Raw genomic sequence first — 25,747 nt, 5'->3', positions numbered from 1 at the left:
GTTCCCTTCTCCCGCTCCCTGGGCAAAGACAGGTCTTTCAGTAATGCCTGTGGCTGCAACAGGCCAGACCTCTGGATAAGCTTGGTTTGTTGCGGGAGGTCAGAACCCTGTGTTTGTTCTCCTGGAGGTGGTGTCCTGGAAGTAGTTGCAACACTCAGCCTCTGTCAGCCCTCAGAGCAGCCCCCACTGTTTTCCTGGCTTTTGCAGATACCTGTGGGTCTGAGGAGACAGGCTGGGCTGACCCTAAAGGGAGGAGCTTAAACCTGTGCGCAAAATCTGGGAATCCCTCAGAGCAGGACTGAGAGCCAGAATGAGCAGAAAGAGCTCACATTTCTGGTAAAGAGGCCCCGTGACCAGTTCCAGCCACTCTTAGTCCCGCCCAGACTGAGAGCTCACATAAAGGACCAAGGAGAACCCAAGAGGTCACAGTGCTGGCTGTAAAGGGCTGGGAGCACCTGGTCACCCAGACACCATGAGTTGGTCTTTGCAGCCCAGGAGTTTCATTCTTTGCTGCCTGCTTTTACTGTTCTCTCCAACGGGCCTGGCAGTAAGTGTCCTTCCGAAGCCATACTGTTTTATTATTAAAACGTTTTTAAAAAGGAAGAGAGAGAGAGAATGAGAGAGAGAGAGAGAGAGAGAGAGAGAGAGAGAGAGAGAGAGAGAGGATTGGGACCAGTAGCAAAATATCTTTGTTTTTCTCCAACAGTACGTGGCTACCAGAGATAACTGTTGCATCCTAGATGAGAGATTCGTAAGTAATTTCTGTGTCACCCCCTATCCTGGAACTAGAGAAGGGTGGGAAAACAGGGTAGTACTTTCATTTATCAGTTGACAGCTTAAGCTTTTGGGGAATGGTTTAATATTTATGTATCGTATCTAAGACTTCTCTCCTAAGGTGTTTATTTGCTTCCTTAAATTGACTTGCAGGGTAGTTTCTGCCCAACCACCTGTGGCATTGCAGACTTCCTGTCTTCTTACCAAACCGACGTGGACACTGATCTCCGAACACTGGAAGACATCTTACTCCGAGCTGAAAACAGAACCACAGAAGCCAAAGAACTGATCAAAGCAATTCAGGTTTACTACAACCCAGACCAGCCCCCAAAGCCAGGTGAGAGGAAACCCCACCGAGGAGTCACCTCCTCTGCTTTCGGTTGTACTATTTGCTTAAGGGATTTTCCTGTCTCTGACCCTGTTACAGGTATGATAGACAGTGCCACTCAGAAGTCTAAGAAGATGGTAGAAGAAATTGTGAAATACGAAGCGCTGCTGTTAACCCATGAGACAAGCATTCGGTACGTGTCTGGGTTTTCATGTGCTCCCCAAGGCACCCGGAGCTTTTCCTTAAAGTTCCACGTTTCATAGAAAGTGACCTTGGAATTTAGTTTTCATTTATAGTATCAAATCTCCCAGTGGAGATGGGAGTTCTTTAGTGAAAAATGAGTTGCACTGGCCTGTAATTTTAAAATAATAATCGCATTGGAGAAAGGTTATTGTAGATGCCTTTGAATGCCATTCTGGCTCTATTTACTTGAATGTCCCCCAGCCCCCTTACAATATAAAATCAAATACATGGGAATTGAGGTGTGGAAATCCTCTTCACAAACATGTCACCAAGTCAACATTAGTAAATCAGAGAACAGACAGAAGAAGGGTCTTGACTGCTATAGAAAATCTTGTCAAAAGTGAAGTAGAAGGGAAGTGTCTTGGAGCCACTTGATCATAGGTCATGGGCCTGCAATTACTCCTTGTCCCCTGTCCTCACGTCTAGCTTCCCAGGGACTCTGGGCATGGCATCGCAGGTATAGTTTTAACTCCTTTCCCAATTCTCCCCCAAACTGGACTCCCAGCACCATTGGAAACCCAGCCAGACGGTAGCAGGGGAAGTGATCTCCAACGTGCCTCTCCTCCTTCTGCAGTCAGAAGGCAGTGCGTATTGCTGCTGCAGTTAGCATTCTTATTTCCATTGCTTTTGCTCATCACTAAAGTATAAGAAAACTCTTGTGAGAAAATATCTAAAACAGAGAAACAAGGTGCTCCAATGATGTGTCCCACTGCTTTACTTCAAAAGCAGACCTGGTGGTCTGTGCATTGTTCAGGCTTATCTGTCGTGTCGTTGTCAGTATTTATAAGCAACCATGTGAAGAATGACCAAGGCAGAATTCTCACTTTCTCTGGGTTTGTTTTTTTTTTTTTCTAGAAATATGGAACCAGAAAGGGAAAGTATCTGCCCTGTCATGTATAGCAATGTCCCAGGTACTTTTCCCATGTGCGTTATAGGACAAGTAAAAATTCCCAAATGGCGCACATGAGCAGCTACTGCTGATTCTCCTTAACCAGACCTGCCTCTCAATTACCTAACTCCCCTTACAGAGAAGGCAAGAGTCAGCAAAGCCACCTGCAGTGACCTTTGTTTATTGACAGGGACTTTGTTCAAAGTTGAGACCGTCGGCCTGCCCCGTTCAATTCTTTACCCCAAAGCATCAATTTAATTTTACAATTTCCCAAGAAAGAAGTAATTTATCACAAAGGAGTTCTCCAGAAAATAAAGCAGCCTTTCTAACAGGGAAGAATAAAGCCATGTCCTTCCGAAAGGAATGCTTATCCGCTCTTACTGCATTGCTCTGTTTCTAGATATTTACAGGAAATCTATAATTCAAATAACCAGAAGATCACAAACCTGAAACAGAAGGTAGCCCAGCTTGAAGCCCAGTGCCAGGAGCCTTGCAAGGACTCTGTGCAAATCCATGACACAACTGGAAAAGGTACAGACGAAGTTAATCCTGGGATCACGGTCATCCAAGAAAATGGCCAAAATAAAAGCAATTGTACACCTTGCAGTGCATAGCAGTCTTGGAAAGCACCTGACCTTAGTTAGATCTTAGGGTTCCGACTACCCAGAGGCTCCTTGGGTATTCATCAATAATTTGGAAGGGATGCTGATGGCCAGCTAGGGAGGCTGTCAACACGTTAATGCCCTGCCTCTGCAGCGGTTTTATTTGCGATTTCTTCATCAGATTGTCAGGAAATTGCCAACAAGGGTGCCAAAGAAAGTGGACTTTACTTCATTCGGCCTTTGAAAGCTAAGCAGCAGTTCTTAGTGTACTGTGAAATCGACGGATCTGGAAATGGTTGGACCGTATTGCAGAAGGTAATAGCCTCTGTCTGCATATGTTGTTTGTTTGTTTGTTTGTTTGTTTGTTTGTTTACTGACCCACGTCACTCCAGAGGCTTCTCTAAGCACCCTGTGAACACAGCTCTCCCCGTGGGCTCTTTGAGATGAGGATTAGTCTCACCTTAACTCACAGAGGAGACTCTGAGGCATGAGACCACCTAAGTAATGAGTAACAGGCAGGATTTGAATCCAGCAGCCTGATTTTGCTGTGCTCTGATGCAATACTGTGCTGGCTCTGTTGTTACACATTATATGGTCACATAAACCTATTCCTTTAGTGACACAGCATGGCAGAAGCCTCTTTCCTCAGATCAAGAGCTAAGGCTGGCCATTAACAATAACCCACAGGCTCTCCGAGGATACAGTAGGGCAGCTCATGACAAAGCTTTTTGGGGCATCTACCTGCCTGGTACCCACTGCAAAATTGGCCTTTTCAGCATGCAAGCTTGTGAGTTCTGAAGACCTCCATGTGTCTTTAAAAAACTTACAACTAAAACAAAACTAAAAACAACAATAAAAATACCCCTACCTCTGTGTGTGTGTGTGTGTGTTTCTCAGAGCATCAGCATTCCATTTGATAGCCGGTGAGATGGAGGCAGCTTAGAGGAGCTCAGTTAGCTGGCGATTGGCCGAATCCTATCCTCCACACTTTGGATGTTGTCACACATTGGATGTTGTTTTTTTATAAGCACCAATCATATTTCCTGTCCTCTTGCCCATTCTGTTGTGCAACTAGAGGATTGATGGCAGTTTGGATTTCAAGAAGAACTGGATTCAGTATAAAGAAGGATTTGGACACCTGTCGCCTACTGGCACCACAGAGTTTTGGCTGGGAAATGAGAAGATTCATTTGATAAGCATGCAGTCCACAATCCCATATGCACTGAGAATACAGCTCAAAGACTGGAATGGCAGAACCAGGTACGGTACAGAAGGGACTGTAACTTTTTGTCCTAGCTATCAGCTACCACATTTATCAGCTACTAATATATTATCAGCTTTGCAGCTGGGGGTGAACCAATGGCAGACAACCTGACAAATGCTCAGAGCCTATCCAGGCTCTCTCCTAACATTTGGTTTTCAGACAATCCAAAGAGAAAGCTAGGCCAGGTCTCCCCCAAGGTGGACGTGGGTGCTGGGGCATTCACACGTGCAATTTACACACCTCGAAAGCATTCTGCGGTGGCTATGGGGCGTTGTTCAATATGAGTCAGAAATTGAGCATGAAATTAAATTCAGTCAAATCCAAGCATTCAGATTTCCCACTCAGGTAATGACTGCTCATTCTGTCAAATCATGGACTGCCTTATAATTAACTGACTCCTGCGGGGAATCTGCAGCCCTGCCAGGCAGAGCGATGATCTGGAGTTTGGGTTTTAAACACCTAATGTAAGTGGGAAAAAAATTACACAGCCTTCTTATTAAATAGGAAATACTGAAACATGCTCTGCTTCCAAACACATTTTTTAAACTTGATTTTTAACCTCCAACCTATCACAGACAACAGCAGCCTTTTCCTGGGTGAGCATCCACCATTTCCCAAGGATGAGGTATTGGGAAAGAGATTAAATATTTTCTGGAAATCTCTAGTCACAAAGGACCATTTTTCTCTCTGCTCTGCAAAACTATAGTTCCTTTACTGATTTTCCCAGCGGAGGTCTCTCTGGCTCCTGAGGCCCCCATTTCATGCATCACATGGGATTCATGGCTTCTGTGGTATTCCAGAAAGCCTCTTTTTTGCCGGCACACCATTGCTTTGGAAAAGAAAACCCTTTCCTGCCCCTACCCTTTAAGTGGTATGGGTGGATATTGAAACCCCTCTCCTTCCAATTTGGAGCACGGGGTTCACTCATTGTAGATAATTACCGTGACCTATGATAATGTGTGTGCAGTGCTAACCAAGGTTAAATGAAAGCTGAAAGAATTTGATTTTCCCATATGTTTCCATTTGATCTCAAGATTCTGAAACTAAAAATCCAGGAAGTGGCTTTTAGTTTTTCTGGCATTTGCTGAAGACTTTTAGATGCATCCTGGGTGGCGGGGCTGAGCTCTGGACTGTGCACACTGGCATTGCCTAGAGCTGCAGAAAATGTCTTTCCATTCGTCTCTTTGGGCCTTGTGACTTGAGATCCTCCCTTCCATCCCCACAGCACTGCAGACTATGCCATGTTCAGGGTGGGTCCTGAGTCTGACAAATACCGCCTGACCTATGCCTACTTCATTGGTGGAGATGCCGGGGATGCCTTCGACGGCTACGATTTCGGTGATGACCCCAGTGACAAGTTTTTCACATCGCACAACGGCATGCAGTTCAGTACCTGGGACAACGACAACGATAAGTTTGAAGGCAACTGTGCGGAACAGGATGGATCTGGCTGGTGGATGAACAAATGTCACGCCGGCCACCTCAATGGAGTTTATCACCAAGGTACTTTTTTCTTCAGTTATGAGTATTTATGTAACAGGTGTTTTATAGAAGGTAACAGACAGAAGCAGAGAGATGAAACATTATAATAAGCACAGTAAGTCTTTTATTTTATCACTCTTCATTTGAAATCAGAATTGGATACCACTCATTATCCAATTGGCATTATCTTTAATAATAGTAAGCTTTTTGCCTACAGTGGTCACCTCTATAGGTCCCCCAACTCCCAGGAAGCAGCAGTGTTTTGATATTGCACTGAAATTCTTATTATCTGAGCTGGAATTTGGGGCCATGGTGTCTCTTTTGGACCTACTATGTATATAATGTAGATGAACTAGCATTACCATGCCCGTGCTTGTGGATGGATACATTACCCTGGCTCAGCTGTCTGTGAACTGTATGTCAGACACAGCAGTGGGCAGTGGATAGATGTCAGAAGAAATGACGTGAGAGGCACAAACTTAGTAATAAGAGTGAAAAGTCACGGAACCCCGGGTGAAGGGTCTAGCCTGGATATTGCAGATGCTTGTTTTAGCATGGTGGGGGTGATGGTTTCTGTAAGGCTGAAGGAGTTTAGAACACTGATTTCACTCACCACCTAGCAGTTCTGTATGGAGAGACTCCAGGGATACTAAAGGATCTTTTAAGAAGTTTTGGAATGTGGCCCCATCTATTGATGAGAAACTTCATGGTGAATGACTTTCTAGAGAAACTCTCTAAAGCCCTTGATAGCATCTTCCACTAGCCAGACAATTATGTTGTCATGCACTGTCAGACAACCTGATCAGGAATCTGTGACTCCTACCACAAATTCATATGCTCTAAGGGGGGTGGGCAGAGAGAGAGAGAGACAGACAGACAGAGAGACAGAGAGACAGAGAGACAGAGAGACAGAGAGAGACAGAGACAGAGACAGAGATGACAGACAGAGACAGACAGAGAGGTGTTCCAGCCCTGACAAAAAAAATGGATAAATTTTAAGTATTGACATGATCATCAAAATTGCTTATTGGCTTTTAGAATCAATCTCTAGGGATGTTTTCAATTAGGAGGAAGTGCTGTAGACTTCACGGTAATTCGAATTGAACTCTAACGAGCTAAGGAAACATAAAGGAAAAAATGACCCATGCATGTGCCTCTGGCTCCTTGCAGGTGGTACTTACTCAAAATCATCTACTACTAATGGTTTTGACGACGGCATTATTTGGGCGACCTGGAAAAGCCGCTGGTATTCTATGAAGGAAACCACCATGAAGATAATTCCCTTCAACAGACTCTCCATCGGAGAAGGACAGCAGCATCACATGGGGGGATCCAAACAGGTCAGCGTGGAACATGAAGTTGAAATTGAATACTGATCAATCATCTGCCTGGAAGTTTTTAAAATAGATATAAAAAATTAACTATTAACTCCTATTGGCCTGTACAGAGTTCCAATGATTTCCTCAATTTTTCTTCTACATCTTTATACTCTATTTATTAATTTTTGTCTTTCTTAACATGATACCTAGCCTTAAATGGAAATTAAAATCTATTTGAACCATATTTCTAAATTACTTGAATCAAAGTTATTAAGTATTGTTTATTTGAAGAGACATTTTGTTTGACCTTTCCTCTAAACATTAAAAGTAAAACTACTGCTCTTTGTTTACTGTATAATCAGCTGTAATTATTGTTTTGGGTTTTTTTTATTATTTCTTGAGTATTTTTAGTATATACTAATAAAATAGGAGAAAATTTTAGAACTTGACCTGTATATTTTTCTCATGTTATTTTACTTCTACATCATTAATATTTAATTCTCTTTAAAAAAATAAAACAAGTTATATTTTTAATATATCTTTTGTTTTATTATATATTCATAGGCTGGAGACGTTTAAAGAACATTTCAAAAGCTGATTTGCTTTTTTAAAGGACTTTATCCAAGCAGAGAACTATACTATTTTTCCTATGGGACAATGGACTTTCAGGACCTCACTTCATTTTCAGAGTTAATGGGATCCATGGTGCAAACTCCATTAGCAGTTTTATGCTGGCGATAATTTATCTACATGCATTGCAATAAACATTTCGTTTCCTAAGATGAGACATTCCGTGGCTTTTTTGAAAACCCTTGGAAAAGCATTGCTTTTCCTCAATTACTGTTAGTTGTGGAGTTCACATGTTATGGCTACATAGTATCCAAGCCAAGGGGAGCTGGAGGGAAAGAAAAGACATGGCTCTTACCATCCAAGGGCTATGAAACTCTCAGAATGCAGCAGCTCAGGGTGATGGGATGCAGCAAGCTAATGTTCGCTATAAGAACATAAACACAAGTCACAGAGCCCCAAGCATATACCCAAGGCACATCATAGACTAAATACACACTGCTAGAGTAAGCTATTGGGAGATTCTTTGAGAGGAACCTTCAGCTCCAAGCCCCTGTAGCCAGTATATCACACAGAGCTGTTATTTAGAGCAGGGAACTGAGGGACAATCTGTTCATCTCACGGGTGAGCCAGGAGGTGAGCAGAAACAACCAATTACTTGTTCTAGGTGGGGGTTATTGAGATCTCGGGGCCTTGACTCAGCTAGCACATACTTTTAGGGATCAGCTAAGGCTGGAAAAACTTGAGTCGAGTTATTGTGCTGAGTACCTGATTCACTGTATTAAGAAAAGATCCTCTTCTTTATGGCTAATATCCACTTATTTGTTTTTTGGGTTTTTTTTTTTTTGTCTTGTTTGGGGTTTTTTGTTTTCTGGTTTTTTTTTTTTGGTTTTGTTTTGTTTTGTTTTGTTTTGTTTTGTTTTGTTTTGTTTGGGGGTGTATATATAGCCCTGTATAGCCCTGGCTGTCTTGGAGCTCACTCTGTCGACCAGGCTGGCCTCAAACTCAGAAATCCACCTGCCTCTGCCTCCAAGTGCTGGAATTAAAGACGTGCGCCACCACTGCCTGGCTAATATCCATGTATAAGTGAATATATACTATGTTGTCTTTCTACCACACTCAGGATGATCTTTTCTAGTTCCATCCATTTTCCAGCAAATTTTGATATCATTGTGTTTAATAGCTAGGTAATAATCCGTTGTGTGGATGTACCACTTTTTAAAAAAGAAATCCATTCTTGGGTTGAGAGACATCTGGGTTGTTTCCAGTTTCTGGCTATTATGAATAAAAAGCTACGATGAGCATAGTTGAACAAGTGTCCTGCTGAAGAGGGGAAGGAAGGATTGTAGGGGCCAAAGGGGTCAAGGACACAAGAAAACTTACAGAATCAACTAACCTTGACTCATAGGGGCTCACAGAGACTGAACCATGAACCAGGGAGCCTACATGGGACTGACCTAGGCCCTCTGCACATATGTTACAGTTGTATATCTCGGTCTTCAGGCGGGACACCTAACAGTGGGAGCAGCAGCTGCCTCTGTCTAGTTGCCTGACCTTGGGTCCAGCTGTAATAGAAAGGAGGTGTCTAGTCTTACCACATACAACTTGTTATGCCATGACTGGTTGATAGCCACCAGGCCAGCCCTTTTCTAACAAGGAAAGGAGGAGGTGTGGATGGGGTAGAGGACAGGAAGTGGGGGGGAGGGGTTGAAAGGAGGGGGGAAAGGGAACTGTGGTTGGGAAGTAAAATAAAATAAAAATAAAAAATAAAAGATCAGTTTTAGTTTGGAATGTCTTACTTTCCACAATTTCTTTTCAAACTCCCTCATTTCCTGATTCTTATGACCCCTCATTTAAAAATAAAAATTTCTGTAGAGACATCACTGCAATGCTTGACTCACTAAAATGAGTTCATATTCATTTTATCATTCATTTTGAAACCCATTGAGTTACAAAAAGTGGGTCAACTTCCAATGTATACTTGTTTGGTTATTAACTTCTACAGGTAAATCTTGAAAGTTACAGCTTCAGAAATAAGGCATAAGAAATACTTCTAGATACAGTTAGACCACGTCTCTGTAAGTAATAGACAAGATTAAACACTTTTCTCGATAAATCAACAAAGCTTTTGAAGAGGAGCTCAGAGCTTGGGACCCTCTACAGATGTGCCGGTTCCCTCGCTGGCTCAGAATCACTGGCAGTTATTGCTCTGCTGTCTCATTTATTGTGCTGGACACTGGAAAGCTTCAAAATAGAAAGGCTAAATGCCAATTGTGCACCCAAGGTTCCACCCCTTAGCTACAGCGGGAAGCTTCCAAAAAGGAAAGTAGACTACATACAGGACAGTGATGGAACTCTCAGTAGCCTGTATGACAACCTGGGCTCATTCCCCAGCACCCCACCCACCAAAAGAAGTTCTAGTTTCATGACCTCAAGTCATACAACTGTAAGGAAGATGTCTTGCATTCACGGGCAAGAATAGTGACTTATTGACCAAATGGGAGAGTTTTGAATATACCTCTGAGATGCTGTACCATTTGCCAGTCCCTTAATGTGACTGTAATTTATGGGCAGTTTCAGGACTGTGCATGTGAACTGAAAAGTTATAACTAGCCAGGTGTGGTGACCCATATTTATAATCTTAGCACTTGGGGCGATGGGTCTAATACAAACAGATCATGAGTTCAAGACCAGACTAGGCTATAAGACAGAACAGTATCTCAAGGGAAGAAGGAATGGAGCGGGGGGGGGGAGAGAGAGAGAGAGAGAGAGAGAGAGAGAGAGAGAGAGAGAGAGAGAGAGAGAGAGAGAGAGAGAGAGAGTTTATTAGGACATATCTGTAGGGCTATGATGAGGTGAAAGGCACAGAAAGAAGAATCTCAGGATGCTCACTGCCCAGGCAGCCTGGAGTATGAGATTCTGTCTCAAATAATGTGGGAAGTGAGGATGAGAACCAGAGGTTGTCCTGTGATTGCCATACATACACCACAGCACATGAACATTACCCTCACTTATATGGCCTTATATGAAAGACAAAGACAGGAAGACAGACAGACAGAGACAAGAAGACAGACAGACAGACAGAAACAGATGACAGAAAGACAGAAACAAGAAGACAGACAGACAGACAGACAGACAGAAGCAGATGACAGACAGAAAGAGACAAGAAGACAGACAGACAGACAGAAACAGATGATAGACAGACAGAGACAGATGGAAAGACACAGACAGACAGAAAGGCACAGACAGAGACAGACAGATAGACAGACAGACAGAGACAGAAAGAGGAGAGAAACAGAAGAGCCAAGGATTTAAAAATAGAGGAGAGTGAAGTGACAAGGGTAAAGATAGTAAGATAGTTGAAGTAATGAGGAGCACTGAGTGAGAGGACTCCACTTCATTCCCCTCTTTCTAAAACATACTCTCACACTGTGTGAGGCAGAAGCTGAAGACACTTGCATCCCAAGCACACCATTCCATTTGGTCTATGCTGGGTCCATCTCTAGAATTACTGATTCTTACTTATTCAGATTCCCTTTTCCACCTTCCTCTTAATGAGCAGTCGTTATAGTAAGTTTAACAAATGATACATTATTTGCTTTTCTGCTTGTCATAAATTATATGTGTATATTGTTTTAAGTTAACAATGAAAATTTTCTATAAATCAGTGGTACTGAAGAGACTGGGCCTCAGCTTATCTGTTACTAGTCTGTATTAAATGCAAAAATTGAAGACTACCATTTTAAAACTTCTGTCTATATCATGTTTGTTTAGCTGAGATATATTGAAGTGAAACATTTTGTATTTTGAATCTAACAAAAATTGGGGCCTGTGTTTTATGTGGCTTGTTTGTTTGGTTGCTTGGTTGGTTGGTTGGTTGGTTTTTGTGTTTCGTTTGCTATTTGTTTGTTACAGACAGGGTTACTCTGTGTTGCGCTGGCTGTCCTGAAACTCACATCATAGACCAGGCTGGCCTCAAACTCAGAGATCCACCTGCCTCTGCCCACCGAGTGCTGGGATGTAAGGCATGTGCCACCACACCCAACTGTTTTGTGTAGTTTTGTTTTTAATTTTACTTATCTAGTAATTTATTTCACTGTATTTTATAAGACATCTATAACTGAGTAGAACTTTAATAAGAAATGGTTCTTCATCACAAACAGTTTGAGAGTCTCTGAGATTTTCATTTCTGATACTTTCCCTTTCCTCCCCCTGCCCTTTCTCTTCCCCTTTTCTATTTAGTGGTGTAATCATTCAGCCCAGGGCCTCACCCATTCTAAAAGAGCTCAAGCTTTTCCAGTAACTTTATCATTGTTTGAAGACTCTTCTCCAATTTGAAATCTTTATAATTTCCCTCTTTGTGTCTAAGAGTTATAACGTGGATGTTATTTATTTCCAAACATAATTTTTCAAATAGTTTAAATTTAATTGAGTATATAAATGCCACAGTATGATCTGAGAACATAGCCTTCATGATCTTGATTTGGAGGAAGGCAAAGTTCTGCAGATTCTTTTGGGGTGGGCACTGACACTGAATTAGTCTATCCCACAGAACGAGCACAGCTTGTAATCACTCTCCAGCATGGTCTATACAGCAGAGGCCTGTTGATTGCTATTTCCTTTAAGAAGGGCAGAAAACAGGCCAAATACAGATAAATACTTACTGGCTTTTTACCATGAGCTTTGGTTCAATGGTACTGCACCTATGATTGGATTGCTGTAGAATGTCATGGACCCACCCACCCATCGGAGCGATCAGGACAGCCTTCTGGGAAGGCTGCTGGCACAGGGTGAAACTTGCTCACCTAAGTTTCATTGGGAAACACCAAAGGCAGAGGGCGAGTTAAGTTCAGGCTTATGGCACTCACTCAAATCTAATTGGGTCACAGTTGTGTCTCTCAAAGCTAGACACCAGGTCTATGGCACTGGCTCCTACCCAGCAGGTCAACACTAGATTTTCTCTTACTGGCAAGTGGAGGGGACTCCTCATCAGTCTGGGTATTGACTCTCCTTAAATAAACATGGCAGGGCAGATTCCACTCTGGGAATGATCAGGACACATAGTTAAACTGTTACAAGAAAAAAAGAAGGGAGCTAACATTGGGGAGACTTTGGACTGGAACTATTTTTCTTCATGTTTGTTTTCTTTACATTGCAAAGCTGTGGTGAGGGTCACATGACATGAGAGAATGTAGAAAATTGTTCCAACAATGACAACAAAAATTGAGTTGATTCTTGCTGGGAAGACGAATAATCCTGCATAGCTTTGAATCTGATAGTCTGGAAGTATGAATTTAAAGCATTAAATTTTCTGAGTCATTTGCATATGATACTCATGTATCCTAGGCTGGCTTCAAACTTACTATGTGGCCAAGGATAACCAACTCTTCCCGCCTCCACCCTACCTGTGTGAGCCACCAGACCTGCGGATGGCATGGATGCCATAGGGCAGCACGCTTGCTTCTTCACTTTTGCTCTTCAGTCTTTAGACTTTTGTTTTTAATTTAGAGGAATCTATTTTTGTGCCCTGGCCAGGAATTTTAGAAAATGTCCTTCCATATGCATTCCTCTCTCTGTTGTTTTTCTCAGTGCTTTTGTTGCAGCTGCTAAATATTTATCTAAATACATCATTTTTACAGTGGTGAATCCAAGTCAAGTGGCCTTTAAAACTGGATCCCTGACCGGGGCCATATTTTCACAGTAGGACTTGTATTTTGAGTATGCTAAGCTGTCCCCAGTACCATTGAACAAGCAGAACTCGATGGACCTTGGCAACTAGCCACATTGCTCTCTCATGTAATTCCTTGCTTGAAAAATGCTAAGTGCCTTGTAGATATCAATTCTCCAAATTTCAATGGAACATGTTCACAGCGGGTAGACTTTCTGTGTTCATTTTTATCCCGGTGAAACTAGCAGAAGACTGTGCTGACAAGTAGACACTTAGGATAAGCGCTAAGAATGGAGCCATGTTGTCTGAATAAATACACCAATGTTCAGATGGGTGGCTGTACTTTTTATCTTTATTTTTATGTATATGATGTTTTGCATGAATTCAGTGTTCATGGAGGCCTTAAGAGGGCATCAGATCTTAGGGGACTAGAGTTTAAAACTCATGTGAACCACCATGGGAATGCTTGGAATCAAACCCAGGTCCTCTGGAGGAGCAACCAATGAGTGCTTTTAATCACTGGGCCATCTCTCCCGCTAGGTGGTTGTATTTATGCTTTCATACATATCAGGCGTAAAAGAGTGGTAATTCTGAAGAAAGCATATTATAGCTAAATATTTCATTAATAATGCAGTTAAACAAAAAACTCAGAGGCTCCATTTTTGCATATCCCCTCCAACCCCGTGTAGTACACACACACACACACACACACACACACACACACACACACACACTGTACTCATAACTACTCAGTGGGGAGTTTATTGAAAGTGTAAGAGACCATTGACAGTAGTCTGAGTGGAGTGTGTGTGAGAGGATATGAATGAATATTCATCAATGATGCAAATCTGTAAACCCATAGTTTCCCATTTAGGAAGGTTAATGCAGGAAGATCCTGAATTCAAGAGCAGCCCAAACCTAGGCTACACATTGAGAACCTGTCTCAAAATACCGAGCCAGAAGACACAGTCAACCAGGTGTGGTGACACACACCTTTGGTCTCAGCTCTCAGAAGGCAGAAAAGTAGATTCTCTATGAGTTCAAGGCCAGCCTGGTCTACATAGTGAAGTCCGGGACAATCAGGGCTACATAGACACTAACTCAAAAAAGCAAACAAAACAACAGCAAAAGCAAGTGAACCAAAGGCCTAGATTCAATCCACAGCAGCGCCCTCCTCCTCCTTCTTATGCTACTAAGTTCTAAAACCACCAAATATTATTCATGCCAACGCCCATTAATCTGGAGAAAGTTCCATTAAAAAATATAGTAGAGTTATTTCCTAATTAAGAATATTAAAAACAAATGTAGGGCAAGAGAATCTAGCAATATTATGACAAACAAGTGAAAACCACCCATTAGGTCCCCTCTCACTTTCCTAAGTGTGATTCATAATTATCTCTGTGGTTGAGAAAGCCCTACTTTCTCATTATAGTTGTAACTTCCAAGAAAATCATCAGAAGCCAGAGCACTGACAGATTCTAAAACAAATGTCTGGTTATCCCTCCTAAGGGGATCATCGTAACCTCATTGGCCTTCCTTAGTAAGTAGCTAGGCAAAAACTAAACATCTGTACTAGCTGGGGAATACAGGAGGCAGCGGGTCAAACAAAGACATGAAGCTAGGCACTGCTGACAGTGTAAATCCTTAAGCTAAATCCTTACCAGAGTGAATTTAAAGTGAATCCTTACTAGACACCAACCGCTATTGCAAAACTCAGGCAAAGGTCCTGTGATCTTAGTCACAAAGCCACAGTCTACTGTCTGTGGCCAGTCCAAAAATTAGAAAGTGTTTTGTACTTCCCAGTTGTGTGTTTGATTGTTGTTTTAACCAAGTATCTCCTGGTATAGTGCCAATGCTTATTATTAGGAACAAGTAAATGCACACGTTTATATAAGTTTTGTGATGCTGGATATAAACTCCTGCCAAATGTGTGAATTCTTGGTTGTGATTATTTTAACTGGTAGAATGATGTCAGTTGCCAAAGGACAATATCTAAGTCAAATATCCCCTTCAGAGCTAAGGAAAACGGTATACATTTCTAGGAGAAAAGCCATTAGTTGGCAAGTTATAAATTATGCCACAGAAAATTTCTTAACATTTTATTGATTTACACATTTGCTGTTGGAAAACCATCCTTTCTGTCATATACCCCTAGAAAGTGATGCTTATTGTGTTATTTGTAGCCTATGAGGCTTTATGGAATACAGAAAGTGTCTCAGGGTGAACGGGGACACACACACACACACACACACACACACACACCCCACCATTGGCACACAATAAAGAACCTGGTCAAGGATGCCTACCCAGGTGCTTATTTGAGGAATCCTAGCACTAGAAAGAAAATGGGGAGCTTTGGGTTACAGGCCATCTAGGACAATGAAAGGTGCCATTTCTGAGGATCCTGTTGTAACTGTCCTGGATCGCTCTCCCCTGCTGCTCTGTGGTCTAGTATGATAAAGTACCATGAAGAAAAGCAATGCAGGGCTGCTGATCTTAGGTGATGTGGTCATGAGAAGCCCTCATGGAGAAAGAGGAAAAGGAGGAGACAGAGGAGGAGGAGGAGGAGGAGGAAGAGGAGGAAGAGGAAGTGCTCCTTTTGGACAAATGCTGGGGTGAAATTAGGAAATAAAATAAATAGACACTCCAGGGAACAATGGAACAGCAAGGGCACAGTCCTCAGATGACGTCCCTGGAAATGATGGCTTTCAAATTATCTCTGTTAGCTAAATAACCTTCAGGGAGATTAAAGGTCCATTTACCCGAAGCCTACCTGGTTACTCTCTGGGAATGTCTTGGCTCTACCATGTTCAGTTCCTAAAATGAACTTCTTGTGGGCCTAGGAAAATATTTGAGGGGGTTTCCTGTCCATGCCTGGCATTTTGCTGATATAGCATCTGTGGGTGAATAGTTACCAGCTTCTCCAGGAGTCGCTGCAATCTGGACTCTCAGTGGACTCTAGGGTTTTCTCTGAGCTCTGAAGCTATTGTTAGAAAGCTGAGGAACCGGCCTCAATGAGCTTGGGTCTGTCTGCAGCAAGCTTCGAATGCCTGAGCTGCTCAGTTTGCCACAAAGGAGGATACTCATGCTAGCTCGTTCAATGAGGATCTGTTCCTTTTAGAGAGACTATAAAAACAAGTAAAATATTTCAATTTTTAGTTTCTTATCTAGTAGAAGAGACAGATAGTGCCCCATACAAACGATAAATGCCACAAGTGATACCTGATCTAAGACAGGACAGAGGAACAAGGGGCCACATTCATTTCAGGTATCAAACCAGGAACATGCAGAATGTCCAGCAAATATTTGGGTGCTCAGTAAGCACTCAGTAAAGGTTAGTAGTGACAGCTGTTACCAGGAGTGGTTTCACATAGGAAGCAGAATTACAAAGCAGGACTGGTTGCCAGCTAACAGAATACCCTGTTAAGTTTGAATTTCAAGTGTACAACTACATTCTAGTATAAGTATACTCCAAACATTGCAGAAGACATGCATACACTAAGATATATTGGTTGTCTGTCTGAGATTCAGATTTAACTGCTCATCCTCAGTTTCTATTACTAAACACAGCACACTTAAGTCAAAGGTGTTTTTTTATTATTTTATTGAATCGTGACTGATATGTAAAAGTTCTATATGTTTGATGTGAAATAACCACCCCTTTGAGCTCATTAGCATATGCATCACCTCATTTGATCATCTTTCCCTTTTCCTCTTTTTTTCTTCCTTTGTTTCCCTCATTTCACATCTCCTGGAGACCACTACTGTGTCCCAGTCTCTTGAGTTGCATGTTAAAGGTTTCACATGGAAGTGAAGTCACATCTTTTGCTTAGTGTGATATCCTCAAGGCTCCCATACCTTTCCCCAAATGCATGGATTTTTTCTTTTCACAGGCTGAACAATAATCTCTTGTATCCACCCCTTTTCTTTATCTCTTCATCCATTGATCCATTGTCTGAGGCTGCTTCCATAGTGTGGAATTGTGAACAATGAATATTCTGTTCAAAATCCAGCTGTTGTTTTTTTTGGGGGGAGGGATATTAGTGGGTGGGTGGGTCACACAGAAGTTTCACTGAGTCCAGAAGAATTGTACATGGAAATGAAGAGCAGATGAAGAGAGATCAAGCCCAAAGGCAGAAAGTACAGTAAATTTTCCATGCACTTCTCCAATCATGGCTAGCACTTCCTCCCAGGCCATGGTGACAACTCAGAAGGCCTTGAAATAATTTACCCATTTGTTTACTAACAGGTGTAGGATGTTGCCTTTGCCCCTGGTCTTTAAATGAAGAGACTGATTCCCAAGCATGAACAGTTGACCTTCATAAGTGCTCAGAGCCTGGAAGCTGGAGCTAGGATTGTGGATGCTGGCATTGGGCGCCAGCAGCTACTATCTTGACCTTTGGGTGGAGGAAAACAACCTGTTTAACTTAAGTTTATTGTACGTTTTCAGGTCATTCTGAAATTCAGATGAACTCTGAATCCTACACCCAGTCAAATGTCTCTGCTTCACAGAAGTGATAGCCAGAGTGCCCTGGCTGCTCTCTTACTTCCTTCAAGGTGTGGAACGAGTTCATCTTCCCAGCTTCAAAGGCCCCCATTTCCTGGAATGTAGAATCCCCCCACCCCTCAACTGCTGACTGCACAATCAAATGCTACCATTTGCAACAACTTATCGGAAACAAACAAGCTACAGCGAATTGAGCAAGAATTTCTGGGATACCTTGGTTATTATGGTCAGAGCAAAGGACACACTGTGAGCTTTGGCTGTTTGAGTGGGCCAAGGGTGATGATTAACCTAGCCTCCTGCCGGTTTAAGTAGGGTTGGAGCTGTGAGTGCAGTCAGTCCTCCTTCGCTTCAGCTCCAGTGCTCCTCATGAACCATCCCTAAACGCAGACACCATGCTGTCCCTGAGGGTCGCCTGCCTCGTCTTGAGCGTGGCCAGCACAGTCTGGGTAAGTGCTTTCTCTTCTCTCTGGTAGTTCTTCCGCAAGGAGTCCTGAGTTCAGAGTCTACAAGTCCTTTGTACTGAGCTTTATAAATGCCAGGCCAGGGAGGCAAATTCCTCGATGAGCCTGACAAGTGTATGGGGAAATGTGATGTCCAGAGGGAGGCCCTAGGGGAAGAGGGATCTTGACATCTGTTGTTCAGGCTGATTCAGATGCAGTCTTTAAAACTGCAGCTGTGTGTGTTAGGATACTCTCACGGTGCTGGGGATTGATCCAGCATAGAATTCCTCATGCTGCAACCCTTAGATGCAGTTCCTCATGTTGTGATGACCCGCAACCAGAAAATTGTTTTTTAGTTAATACTCCCTAACTTTAATTTTATTACTTTTCTGAATCGTAACATAAATATTTTTGGAAATAGAGGTTTGCCAAAGGAGTCATGACCCACAGGTTGAGAACCCCTGGGCATGACAGTAAACCTCTCTACAACTGAGCTACACTGCCAGCCTCCTGAATCCCTCCATATTTTTGTCCCTCTAAACTCTGGAGGCATCATTCTAACAGATCACAACACTGGGTAAGAACTGTTCTCCAGCTGGTAATTCCAGACGTTTGACTGAAACGAGCAGAAGGTTTGGGGTTTAGTATGGTTTAACCTCTAGTCTTTGTTTTATTGGTGATATTTGAGTTTTGTAATGTTGTCATGTTGAGGACTGCAGCAGAACCTTCTCTGTATGGACCAAGCAAGCATTCTACACCCGCAGCCCTAAGAAGAACTTCTTATATCTTTTTGAAGACATAAAAGGAAAAAGGGCAAATTAATTGCCTTTGAAAACATATAGCAAATCCTGAAGACATTGGTTATGAGGCAGTGGGCTCTTTGGAAGGATTCGTGCTCTTTTCAGATAACTTCTAAATACTGACATCTTCCCCAAATTAAGCTCCAAAGACAAACAAAAGAAAGAAACCTAAATCACTGGAGTTTCTGACACATTCTATCCAGTTTATAAAACATGTCAACTATGACCAAGGACCTAGGTGACATCCTAATTAGTTACCCAGGGTGTATATCATTTCAGTTGGTTTTGGTGGTGGTGGTGGTGGTGCTGGTGGTGGATTTTTTGGCTCACCATTCAAAAATCTTGATATCAGAGAGTAAAGAATAATACCTTTTGGAGGGAATTAAACTAAAATAACTAGCGGAGGCGATATTTCTGGGTAATTTGTACTTCTATTGTCTTCCTTGTCTCTTATTATTATGTGCACTTTCTGTCTGCTTCATTGTTGTGCTATTTTACTCATACAATTGAATTTACCATTATATTTCTTATTCAAAAGGACTCGTTCTTTTAAATGAGTTGTTCTTCGCTGCTTTAATTATGATAATTAGGATTATTTGAATTTTCACAAATGAGAATGAGACCATGTTGATTAATTATAAGGAAAAACTACCCCAAACTAACATAGTGACAGGAAGTCCCTTGTAAGTTGGCAGTGCTGAGCGGAGGCGATGAACTGCCTCGAAGCCATCTCCACCCGTTAGACTAGGAAGTCTTATGGGACAAAATGTTTTGTATTTCATTTGGTTTATAGCTGAGAACTTTTAGCTCTGGGTTTCTAATTATAAGGTGTTCCAAAAATTGCTGGTTGCTGACTACTGCTTCAACTGTTTATTATTTTCATTTCAAATGAAAATCTACAATTGCATGATTGTACTACAAAACATTGCCAAGTTTTAACTTCCCACATTTGTGTACTTGATAAGTGCTTGTCTGAATCATGGACCATCTCCAAGGGTTACCATAGAAACCTGAAGGAGAAAGGAGCATGGGTGCAACAGGGCATAGGTTTTTACATTCAGAAAGAGGACTTTAGGGAGGGAAAAAAAAAACCTAGAATGTTTCAGCTATCTTCTCATCTGTGGTCACAAAAGAAAGGATAAAGGTGAAATTTAACTGATGCTTTTAATACAGATCATTTTTCTTTTAAAACCCTTACCATCTAGCAGATGCTTACCTAGCATCAAATACAGTCTTACACATTCACACCCTTTGTCTCCTTTGCTTCTCATAATGACTCCGTGAAATAAGTAGAATTTCCTTTTGACTGTAAGAAACTGGCAGCCTGTGGAAGCCAGCAGTACTGGCTCCTAATGTCTGCCGTTTCTCCCTTGGGGCTAGTGAGCATGACAAAGTCTCTTCTGCTGGCTAACATTGTTGCCTCTGCTCCTTTTTGAATGTTTTGAAAACCCTTAAAGACTACAGATACCGAAGATAAAGGTGAATTCTTATCAGAAGGAGGAGGAGTGCGTGGCCCAAGAGTTGTGGAGAGACATCAGAGTCAATGCAAGGACTCAGACTGGCCCTTCTGCTCTGATGATGACTGGGTAAGGCGAGCACAAGGTGAACAAGGAGCCTTCCTTATGCTGTTCTCTCTCTCTCTCCCTCTCCCTCTCCCTCTCCCTCTCCCTCTCCCTCTCCCTCTCCCTCTCCCTCTCCCTCTCCCTCTCCCTCTCCCTCTCCCTCTCCCTCTCCCTCTCCCTCTCCCTCTCCCTCTCCCTCTCCCTCTCCCTCTCCCCCTCCCCCTCCCTCTGCCTCTCCCTCTCTCTCTCTCTCTCTCTCTCTCTATATATATATATATATATATATACATACACACATACACACACATACATATATATATATATATATGGCCCTAGAGACACTTCCCCACCAGAGATTATCTAACAGTAACATAGCGAGAAAAAATGGAAAGGAAACCAATCCAAGGATATTGTCTAGTTACATCAGGTTTCTGGTGGGATAAACATATGGGATGCCTGAGTAGTGGGACTACAAAATTCCCAGAGCATCATGCAAGACTAAGCAGACCGTTCATTTGAGAATTCACCTATGGCCTGTTAACTACTTTTGAGTCTGGGTTTACTTGGAAGAGCTGGGGAGGAGAAGCAGCAAAGACTGGGATAACATTCCCAACTTCTGGTAGATGAGAGACAGACCTTTTTCATCCAATCTCGCCCTCCGTTTTCAGAACCACAAATGCCCTTCGGGCTGCAGGATGAAAGGGTTGATTGACGAAGCCAATCAGGATTTTACAAACAGAATCAACAAGCTCAAAAACTCACTATTTGACTTTCAAAGGAACAACAAGGATTCTAACTCACTGACCAGGAATATCATGGAGTATTTGAGAGGGGACTTCGCGAATGCCAACAGTAAGTGAGACATATTTAGTGGTTGGACTTTCTAACAAGTATGGTAACAAAAGTCCCCAATGATGTCTTCTTGGAGACACTGTGGTTTTACTTCAAAGCACTCAGTGTGGAAATCACTGAAACTTAAGGAGATGGACGTCATTTTCACAAAGTTAGAAGTTTTTAAATAAAGAGAGGGGAACCTTTCAACTAGCTGTTCAGCTTCTGTCCTACAGACAGAGTCTCGGAGGTCAAGGGACTTCTCAGTGACACAAAATAGAAGTCAGCTATTTTGTGTCAATCACTGCACTGAGTTGATTATGTCTTCCCCATGGGGCTCACCAGGGCTCGGGCACACCGTGGTCGCTCTGGAGATGCAGAGCAAGTCTATTGAAGTCCCAGCTCTTGAGCTCTTGTTTGCCTTATTTTGTATCCCCCCTCCCCCAAGACCCTGAACAGTTTGTGTCAATGGTGCAGCACTAGTTGGCAGGTGAGGGATTCTGGTAACACCCAAAAAGCTTAGAAAGGATTTCAAAGTTCCAGGTAGAGAGAAAAACTCCTCCTCAAATGATATAAGCAATAATACATTCTGTTCCCATAAATGAAGTTACAATCAAGTAATCTGATGTGATTAAACTGTTTACCTCCTAGCCTCCCTTTTCCAAACCCTCAAGTCATTTCTGAATTTATTCGGATTCCTTGTCACGTTAGGACAGTGTGAATAATACCCGTGGATGACTCTCCTGTGGAACAATCTGATTAAACTGAAAACTTGCAGATTATACATCCAGAGAACAAACCATCACAGAGTAAAGAATAAAGTGTAGAAATACTTATAAGCGATTTCCATTTTCTTTTTTTATTTATTTGTTTTTAGATTTTAGAAGGAAATCAGTCTGCAGCTATTTGCATACCTTTCATTTCCCATTTCAGACTTTGATAACACTTACGGGCAAGTGTCAGAAGACCTGAGGCGTAGAATTGAGATCCTGAGGCGAAAAGTCATAGAGAAAGCACAACAGATTCAAGTTCTGCAGAACAACGTCCGGGCTCAGTTGATAGACATGAAGCGCCTGGAGGTAAGCCTGAGGCCCTGGCCCCAGTTTATCTCTAAGAAAGACAGAATAGCCGGCTGCGGCCGCCTGCGTAGTAACTACTAAATCTATTATCCATTCAGAATAGAAGTGTCTCCACCCTAGAGAAGACTTAAGTCCGGAAATGCGAAGGAAATTCTTGAAGGGTGAATAGATATTTGAAAAGAACTCTCTCTGTCTCGTTTGCCCTCCACTGGCGGAGACCTTGGCTTCAGCCAGAGCTTACAGGATTAGAGCCATTCTCCTTCCCCATTCAAATTCTAAAACGGATCCCAATAGTTTGGATCCTCCACACTTCCTTGTCCCTCCACAGCTTCCTTTGAGGACCGCCTGACTAGCTAAAGACAAAGGGTAGGATGGATTTTTCTGAGAGTCAAAGCAATAAAACCCATTCGCAAAATGTAAACCAACTACCAGGAACTCAATTAGTTCAATAGATATAATTCCTTTCTCTGTCTTCCTTTCTTTAGGTGGACGTTGATATCAAGATCCGTTCTTGCAAAGGGTCCTGCAGCAGGGCTGTAAACCGTGAGATAAATCTACAGGACTATGAAGGTCACCAAAAACAGCTTCAACAGGTCCTCACTAAAGAATTGCTTCCTACAAAAGACAGGCAGTACTTGCCAACACTAAAAATGTCTCCAGTTCCCGACTTGGTTCCCGGAAGTTTTAAGAGCCAGCTTCAGGAGGCCCCTCCAGAGTGGAAGGCATTAACAGAAATGCGGCAGATGAGAATGGAGCTGGAGAGGCCTGGGAAGGATGGGGGTTCGCGAGGAGATTCACCAGGAGACTCGCGCGGAGATTCTCGAGGGGACTTTGCAACACGTGGACCAGGGTCAAAGGCAGAAAACCCTACGAACCCTGGACCTGGTGGATCTGGGTATTGGCGTCCTGGGAACTCCGGGTCTGGAAGTGATGGAAATCGGAGCCCTGGGACCACGGGGTCTGATGGCACTGGAGACTGGGGTACCGGAAGCCCTAGACCTGGCACAGACTCTGGGAACTTTAGGCCTGCCAACCCTAACTGGGGTGTGTTTTCGGAGTTTGGAGAGAGTAGCAGCCCAGCGACAAGAAAAGAGTATCACTCAGGTAAAGCGGTCACTTCTAAAGGAGATAAAGAGCTCCTGATCGGAAACGAGAAAGTCACCTCTTCTGGCACAAGCACCACACATCGTTCATGCTCCAAAACCATTACCAAGACTGTCGCAGGTGCTGATGGTCGCCGAGAAGTGGTCAAAGAAGTGGTCACCTCGGATGATGGTTCAGACTGTGGTGATGCCATCGAGTTAGACATGACCCACAGTTTTAGCGGCAGTCTCGGCGAACTCTCTGAAAGGCATCCTGACCTTTCTGGGTTTTTTGACAACCACTTTGGTTTAATCTCACCTAACTTCAAAGAATTTGGCAGTAAGACCCATTCTGATTCCGACATTGAGGACCCCAGCTCCCATGTACCTGAGTTTTCTTCCAGTAGTAAAACCTCAACTGTCAAAAAACAAGTAACCAAGGTCTATAAAATGGCAGACGAGGCAGGAAGCGAAGCTCACCAGGAAGGAGAAACTCGGAACACTAAGAGGGGCCGTGCCAGAGCTCGCACAATGAGAGGTATCAACACTTAACTTTCGGGAGATTCCCCTGGCCCCCTAGATTAAGTTAACCATTTCTGCGAAGTGCTTACCAGGCATGCTGCACCCGTTTCCTAACCTCCTTTAGTGTTTTGTTGGAATCTCTCTCTCTTTTTTTTTTTTGGTCAATTTTTCATGCTAGACTGTACGTTCCTTGGGGGCAGGGACTTGGCCATGTGTCTATTTCTGTAATTCCCAAATGCCTAACAGTGCAGTCATTTCTCAATAAATACATTTTAAATAAATGAACAAATTCTGCTGAAACTCAATTCTGAGTCTGTTTAACCGAATTCATTCAAAACGTGTGCGATTGTAATACCCAACCCACTAGCCTTAAATTTAGTGTATGTTTCAGTTGACATTTCGATCAGGTTAAAAATTGTGTTCCATTAGTATGGACTGATGAATGCTTAGCTATCTTTAAACTATCATTTGATATTAGCATGGGCAAGTAAGATTTCAAATCCATTTGAAGAGAGTTTGCTAAAGGTTGAGTATCCTTTACCTGCTAAAAATTACATCTCATTGTCGTGCATCCTTTTCCTATGGGAGGAGGGAAGGAAGGGAGGAAGACAGGCAGGCAGTAGCTACTTCCATCTGGGTGATGCCTATCTTTGCATATTTAAATGAGAGTAACTTCCTCCAACCAGCTTAATTTTTTTTTTAGACTGTGATGATGTCCTCCAAACACAAACTTCAGGTGCCCAAAATGGCATTTTCAGTATCAAGCCACCTGGATCCAGTAAGGTTTTTTCTGTTTATTGCGATCAAGAGACCAGTTTGGGAGGATGGCTTTTGATCCAGCAGAGAATGGATGGATCGCTGAATTTTAACCGGACCTGGCAAGACTACAAGAGAGGTTTCGGCAGCCTGAATGACAAAGGGGAAGGAGAATTCTGGCTAGGCAATGATTACCTCCACTTACTCACTCTGAGGGGCTCGGTCCTCAGGGTTGAATTAGAGGACTGGGCTGGAAAAGAGGCTTATGCGGAGTACCACTTCCGGGTAGGCTCTGAGGCGGAGGGCTACGCGCTGCAGGTCTCCTCCTACCGGGGCACTGCCGGAGATGCTCTGGTGCAGGGCTCTGTGGAGGAGGGGACAGAATACACCTCACACCGCAACATGCAGTTCAGTACCTTTGACAGAGATGCCGACCAATGGGACGAGAACTGTGCAGAGGTCTATGGGGGAGGCTGGTGGTACAACAGCTGTCAGGCCGCCAATCTCAATGGCATTTACTACGTCGGGGGCACCTACGATCCCAGGAACAACAGCCCCTATGAGATAGAGAACGGGGTGGTCTGGGTTCCCTTCAGAGGAGCAGATTATTCCCTCAGGGCCGTTCGGATGAAAATCAGACCGCTGGTGGGACAGTAGCTGAAGGGTTAGAAAGTGGGGGCTCTGTTTTCTTTGCTTGGTTATCCGAGAAGAAAGACAAAATGGAAGATGAAGGTGTCACGGATCTTGTGAACTTTTTAAAAATTTCAAGGTGCTATTCCATTGTTCTTTGTACTGTAGCTAAATGTAACTGAGATGAGTTACTGCTTTGAAAAAAATAAAGTTTTACATTTTTTTTCATCCTTAAAAAAAAAAAAAAACAAACCCTATGAGTTTTAAAGCATTTGCAAGGAGATGCCAAGGGATATTCATTCCATCAGGAAGAGGGAGTCAGACTTGAGCTCTTCTTAAGGGTGGCTACTTCTTTTCTCAGACCCACCCCACCCCCAGTCATAAGCCCACTGCAAGTACAGA

General features: G+C 42.8%; 2 protein-coding genes across 3 annotated transcripts; both read left to right on the top strand.

The window, feature by feature from the left end:
* Positions 1-329: 329 nt before the first annotated feature.
* On the top strand, positions 330-7,681 carry Fgg (fibrinogen gamma chain). 2 transcript variants are annotated; one of them, XM_021158254.2, is made up of 10 exons: positions 333-547; positions 707-751; positions 928-1,111; positions 1,202-1,295; positions 2,635-2,765; positions 3,018-3,151; positions 3,912-4,096; positions 5,326-5,603; positions 6,753-6,922; positions 7,466-7,681. In XM_021158254.2, the coding sequence occupies exons 1-10, from the start codon at positions 473-475 to the stop codon at positions 7,478-7,480; spliced, it is 1,311 nt and encodes a 436-aa protein (XP_021013913.1). In that variant the 5' UTR covers positions 333-472; the 3' UTR covers positions 7,481-7,681. The 2 variants fall into 2 exon arrangements, with proteins under 2 accessions (XP_021013911.1, XP_021013913.1); XM_021158252.3 differs by lacking the exon at positions 7,466-7,681 and having other exon boundaries at positions 330-547; positions 6,753-7,350.
* A 10,265-nt stretch (positions 7,682-17,946) lies between these two features.
* Fga (fibrinogen alpha chain) lies at positions 17,947-25,447 on the top strand. Its single transcript, XM_021158178.3, has 6 exons — positions 17,947-18,089; positions 20,341-20,469; positions 21,114-21,297; positions 22,210-22,355; positions 22,841-23,975; positions 24,663-25,447. Exons 1-6 carry the CDS (start codon positions 18,036-18,038, stop codon positions 25,370-25,372), a joined length of 2,358 nt encoding a protein of 785 aa, XP_021013837.1. The 5' UTR covers positions 17,947-18,035; the 3' UTR covers positions 25,373-25,447.
* The last annotated feature ends 300 nt before the right edge of the window (positions 25,448-25,747 follow it).

Source organism: Mus caroli, unplaced genomic scaffold (genome assembly GCF_978045245.1).
Source record: "Mus caroli unplaced genomic scaffold, Mus_caroli_1 scaffold_3, whole genome shotgun sequence".
NCBI classification, from domain to species: Eukaryota; Metazoa; Chordata; class Mammalia; order Rodentia; family Muridae; genus Mus; species Mus caroli.
The sequence above is the reverse complement of the archived record's forward strand: the minus strand, read 5'-3'. Positions and strand labels throughout refer to the sequence as shown.

Excerpts from the sequence above, each read along its gene's own strand:
- Fga (XM_021158178.3), top strand. The coding sequence starts at position 18,036 with ATGCTGTCCCTGAGGGTCGCCTGCCTCGTCTTGAGCGTGGCCAGCACA. Across the intron at positions 22,356-22,840 it reads TAGACATGAAGCGCCTGGAG|GTGGACGTTGATATCAAGAT; the intron begins GTAAGCCTGAGG and ends TCCTTTCTTTAG. Across the intron at positions 23,976-24,662 it reads CAGAGCTCGCACAATGAGAG|ACTGTGATGATGTCCTCCAA; the intron begins GTATCAACACTT and ends TTTTTTTTTTAG.
- Fgg (XM_021158252.3), top strand. The coding sequence starts at position 473 with ATGAGTTGGTCTTTGCAGCCCAGGAGTTTCATTCTTTGCTGCCTGCTT. Across the intron at positions 1,296-2,634 it reads ACCCATGAGACAAGCATTCG|ATATTTACAGGAAATCTATA; the intron begins GTACGTGTCTGG and ends CTCTGTTTCTAG. Across the intron at positions 3,152-3,911 it reads GTTGGACCGTATTGCAGAAG|AGGATTGATGGCAGTTTGGA; the intron begins GTAATAGCCTCT and ends TTGTGCAACTAG.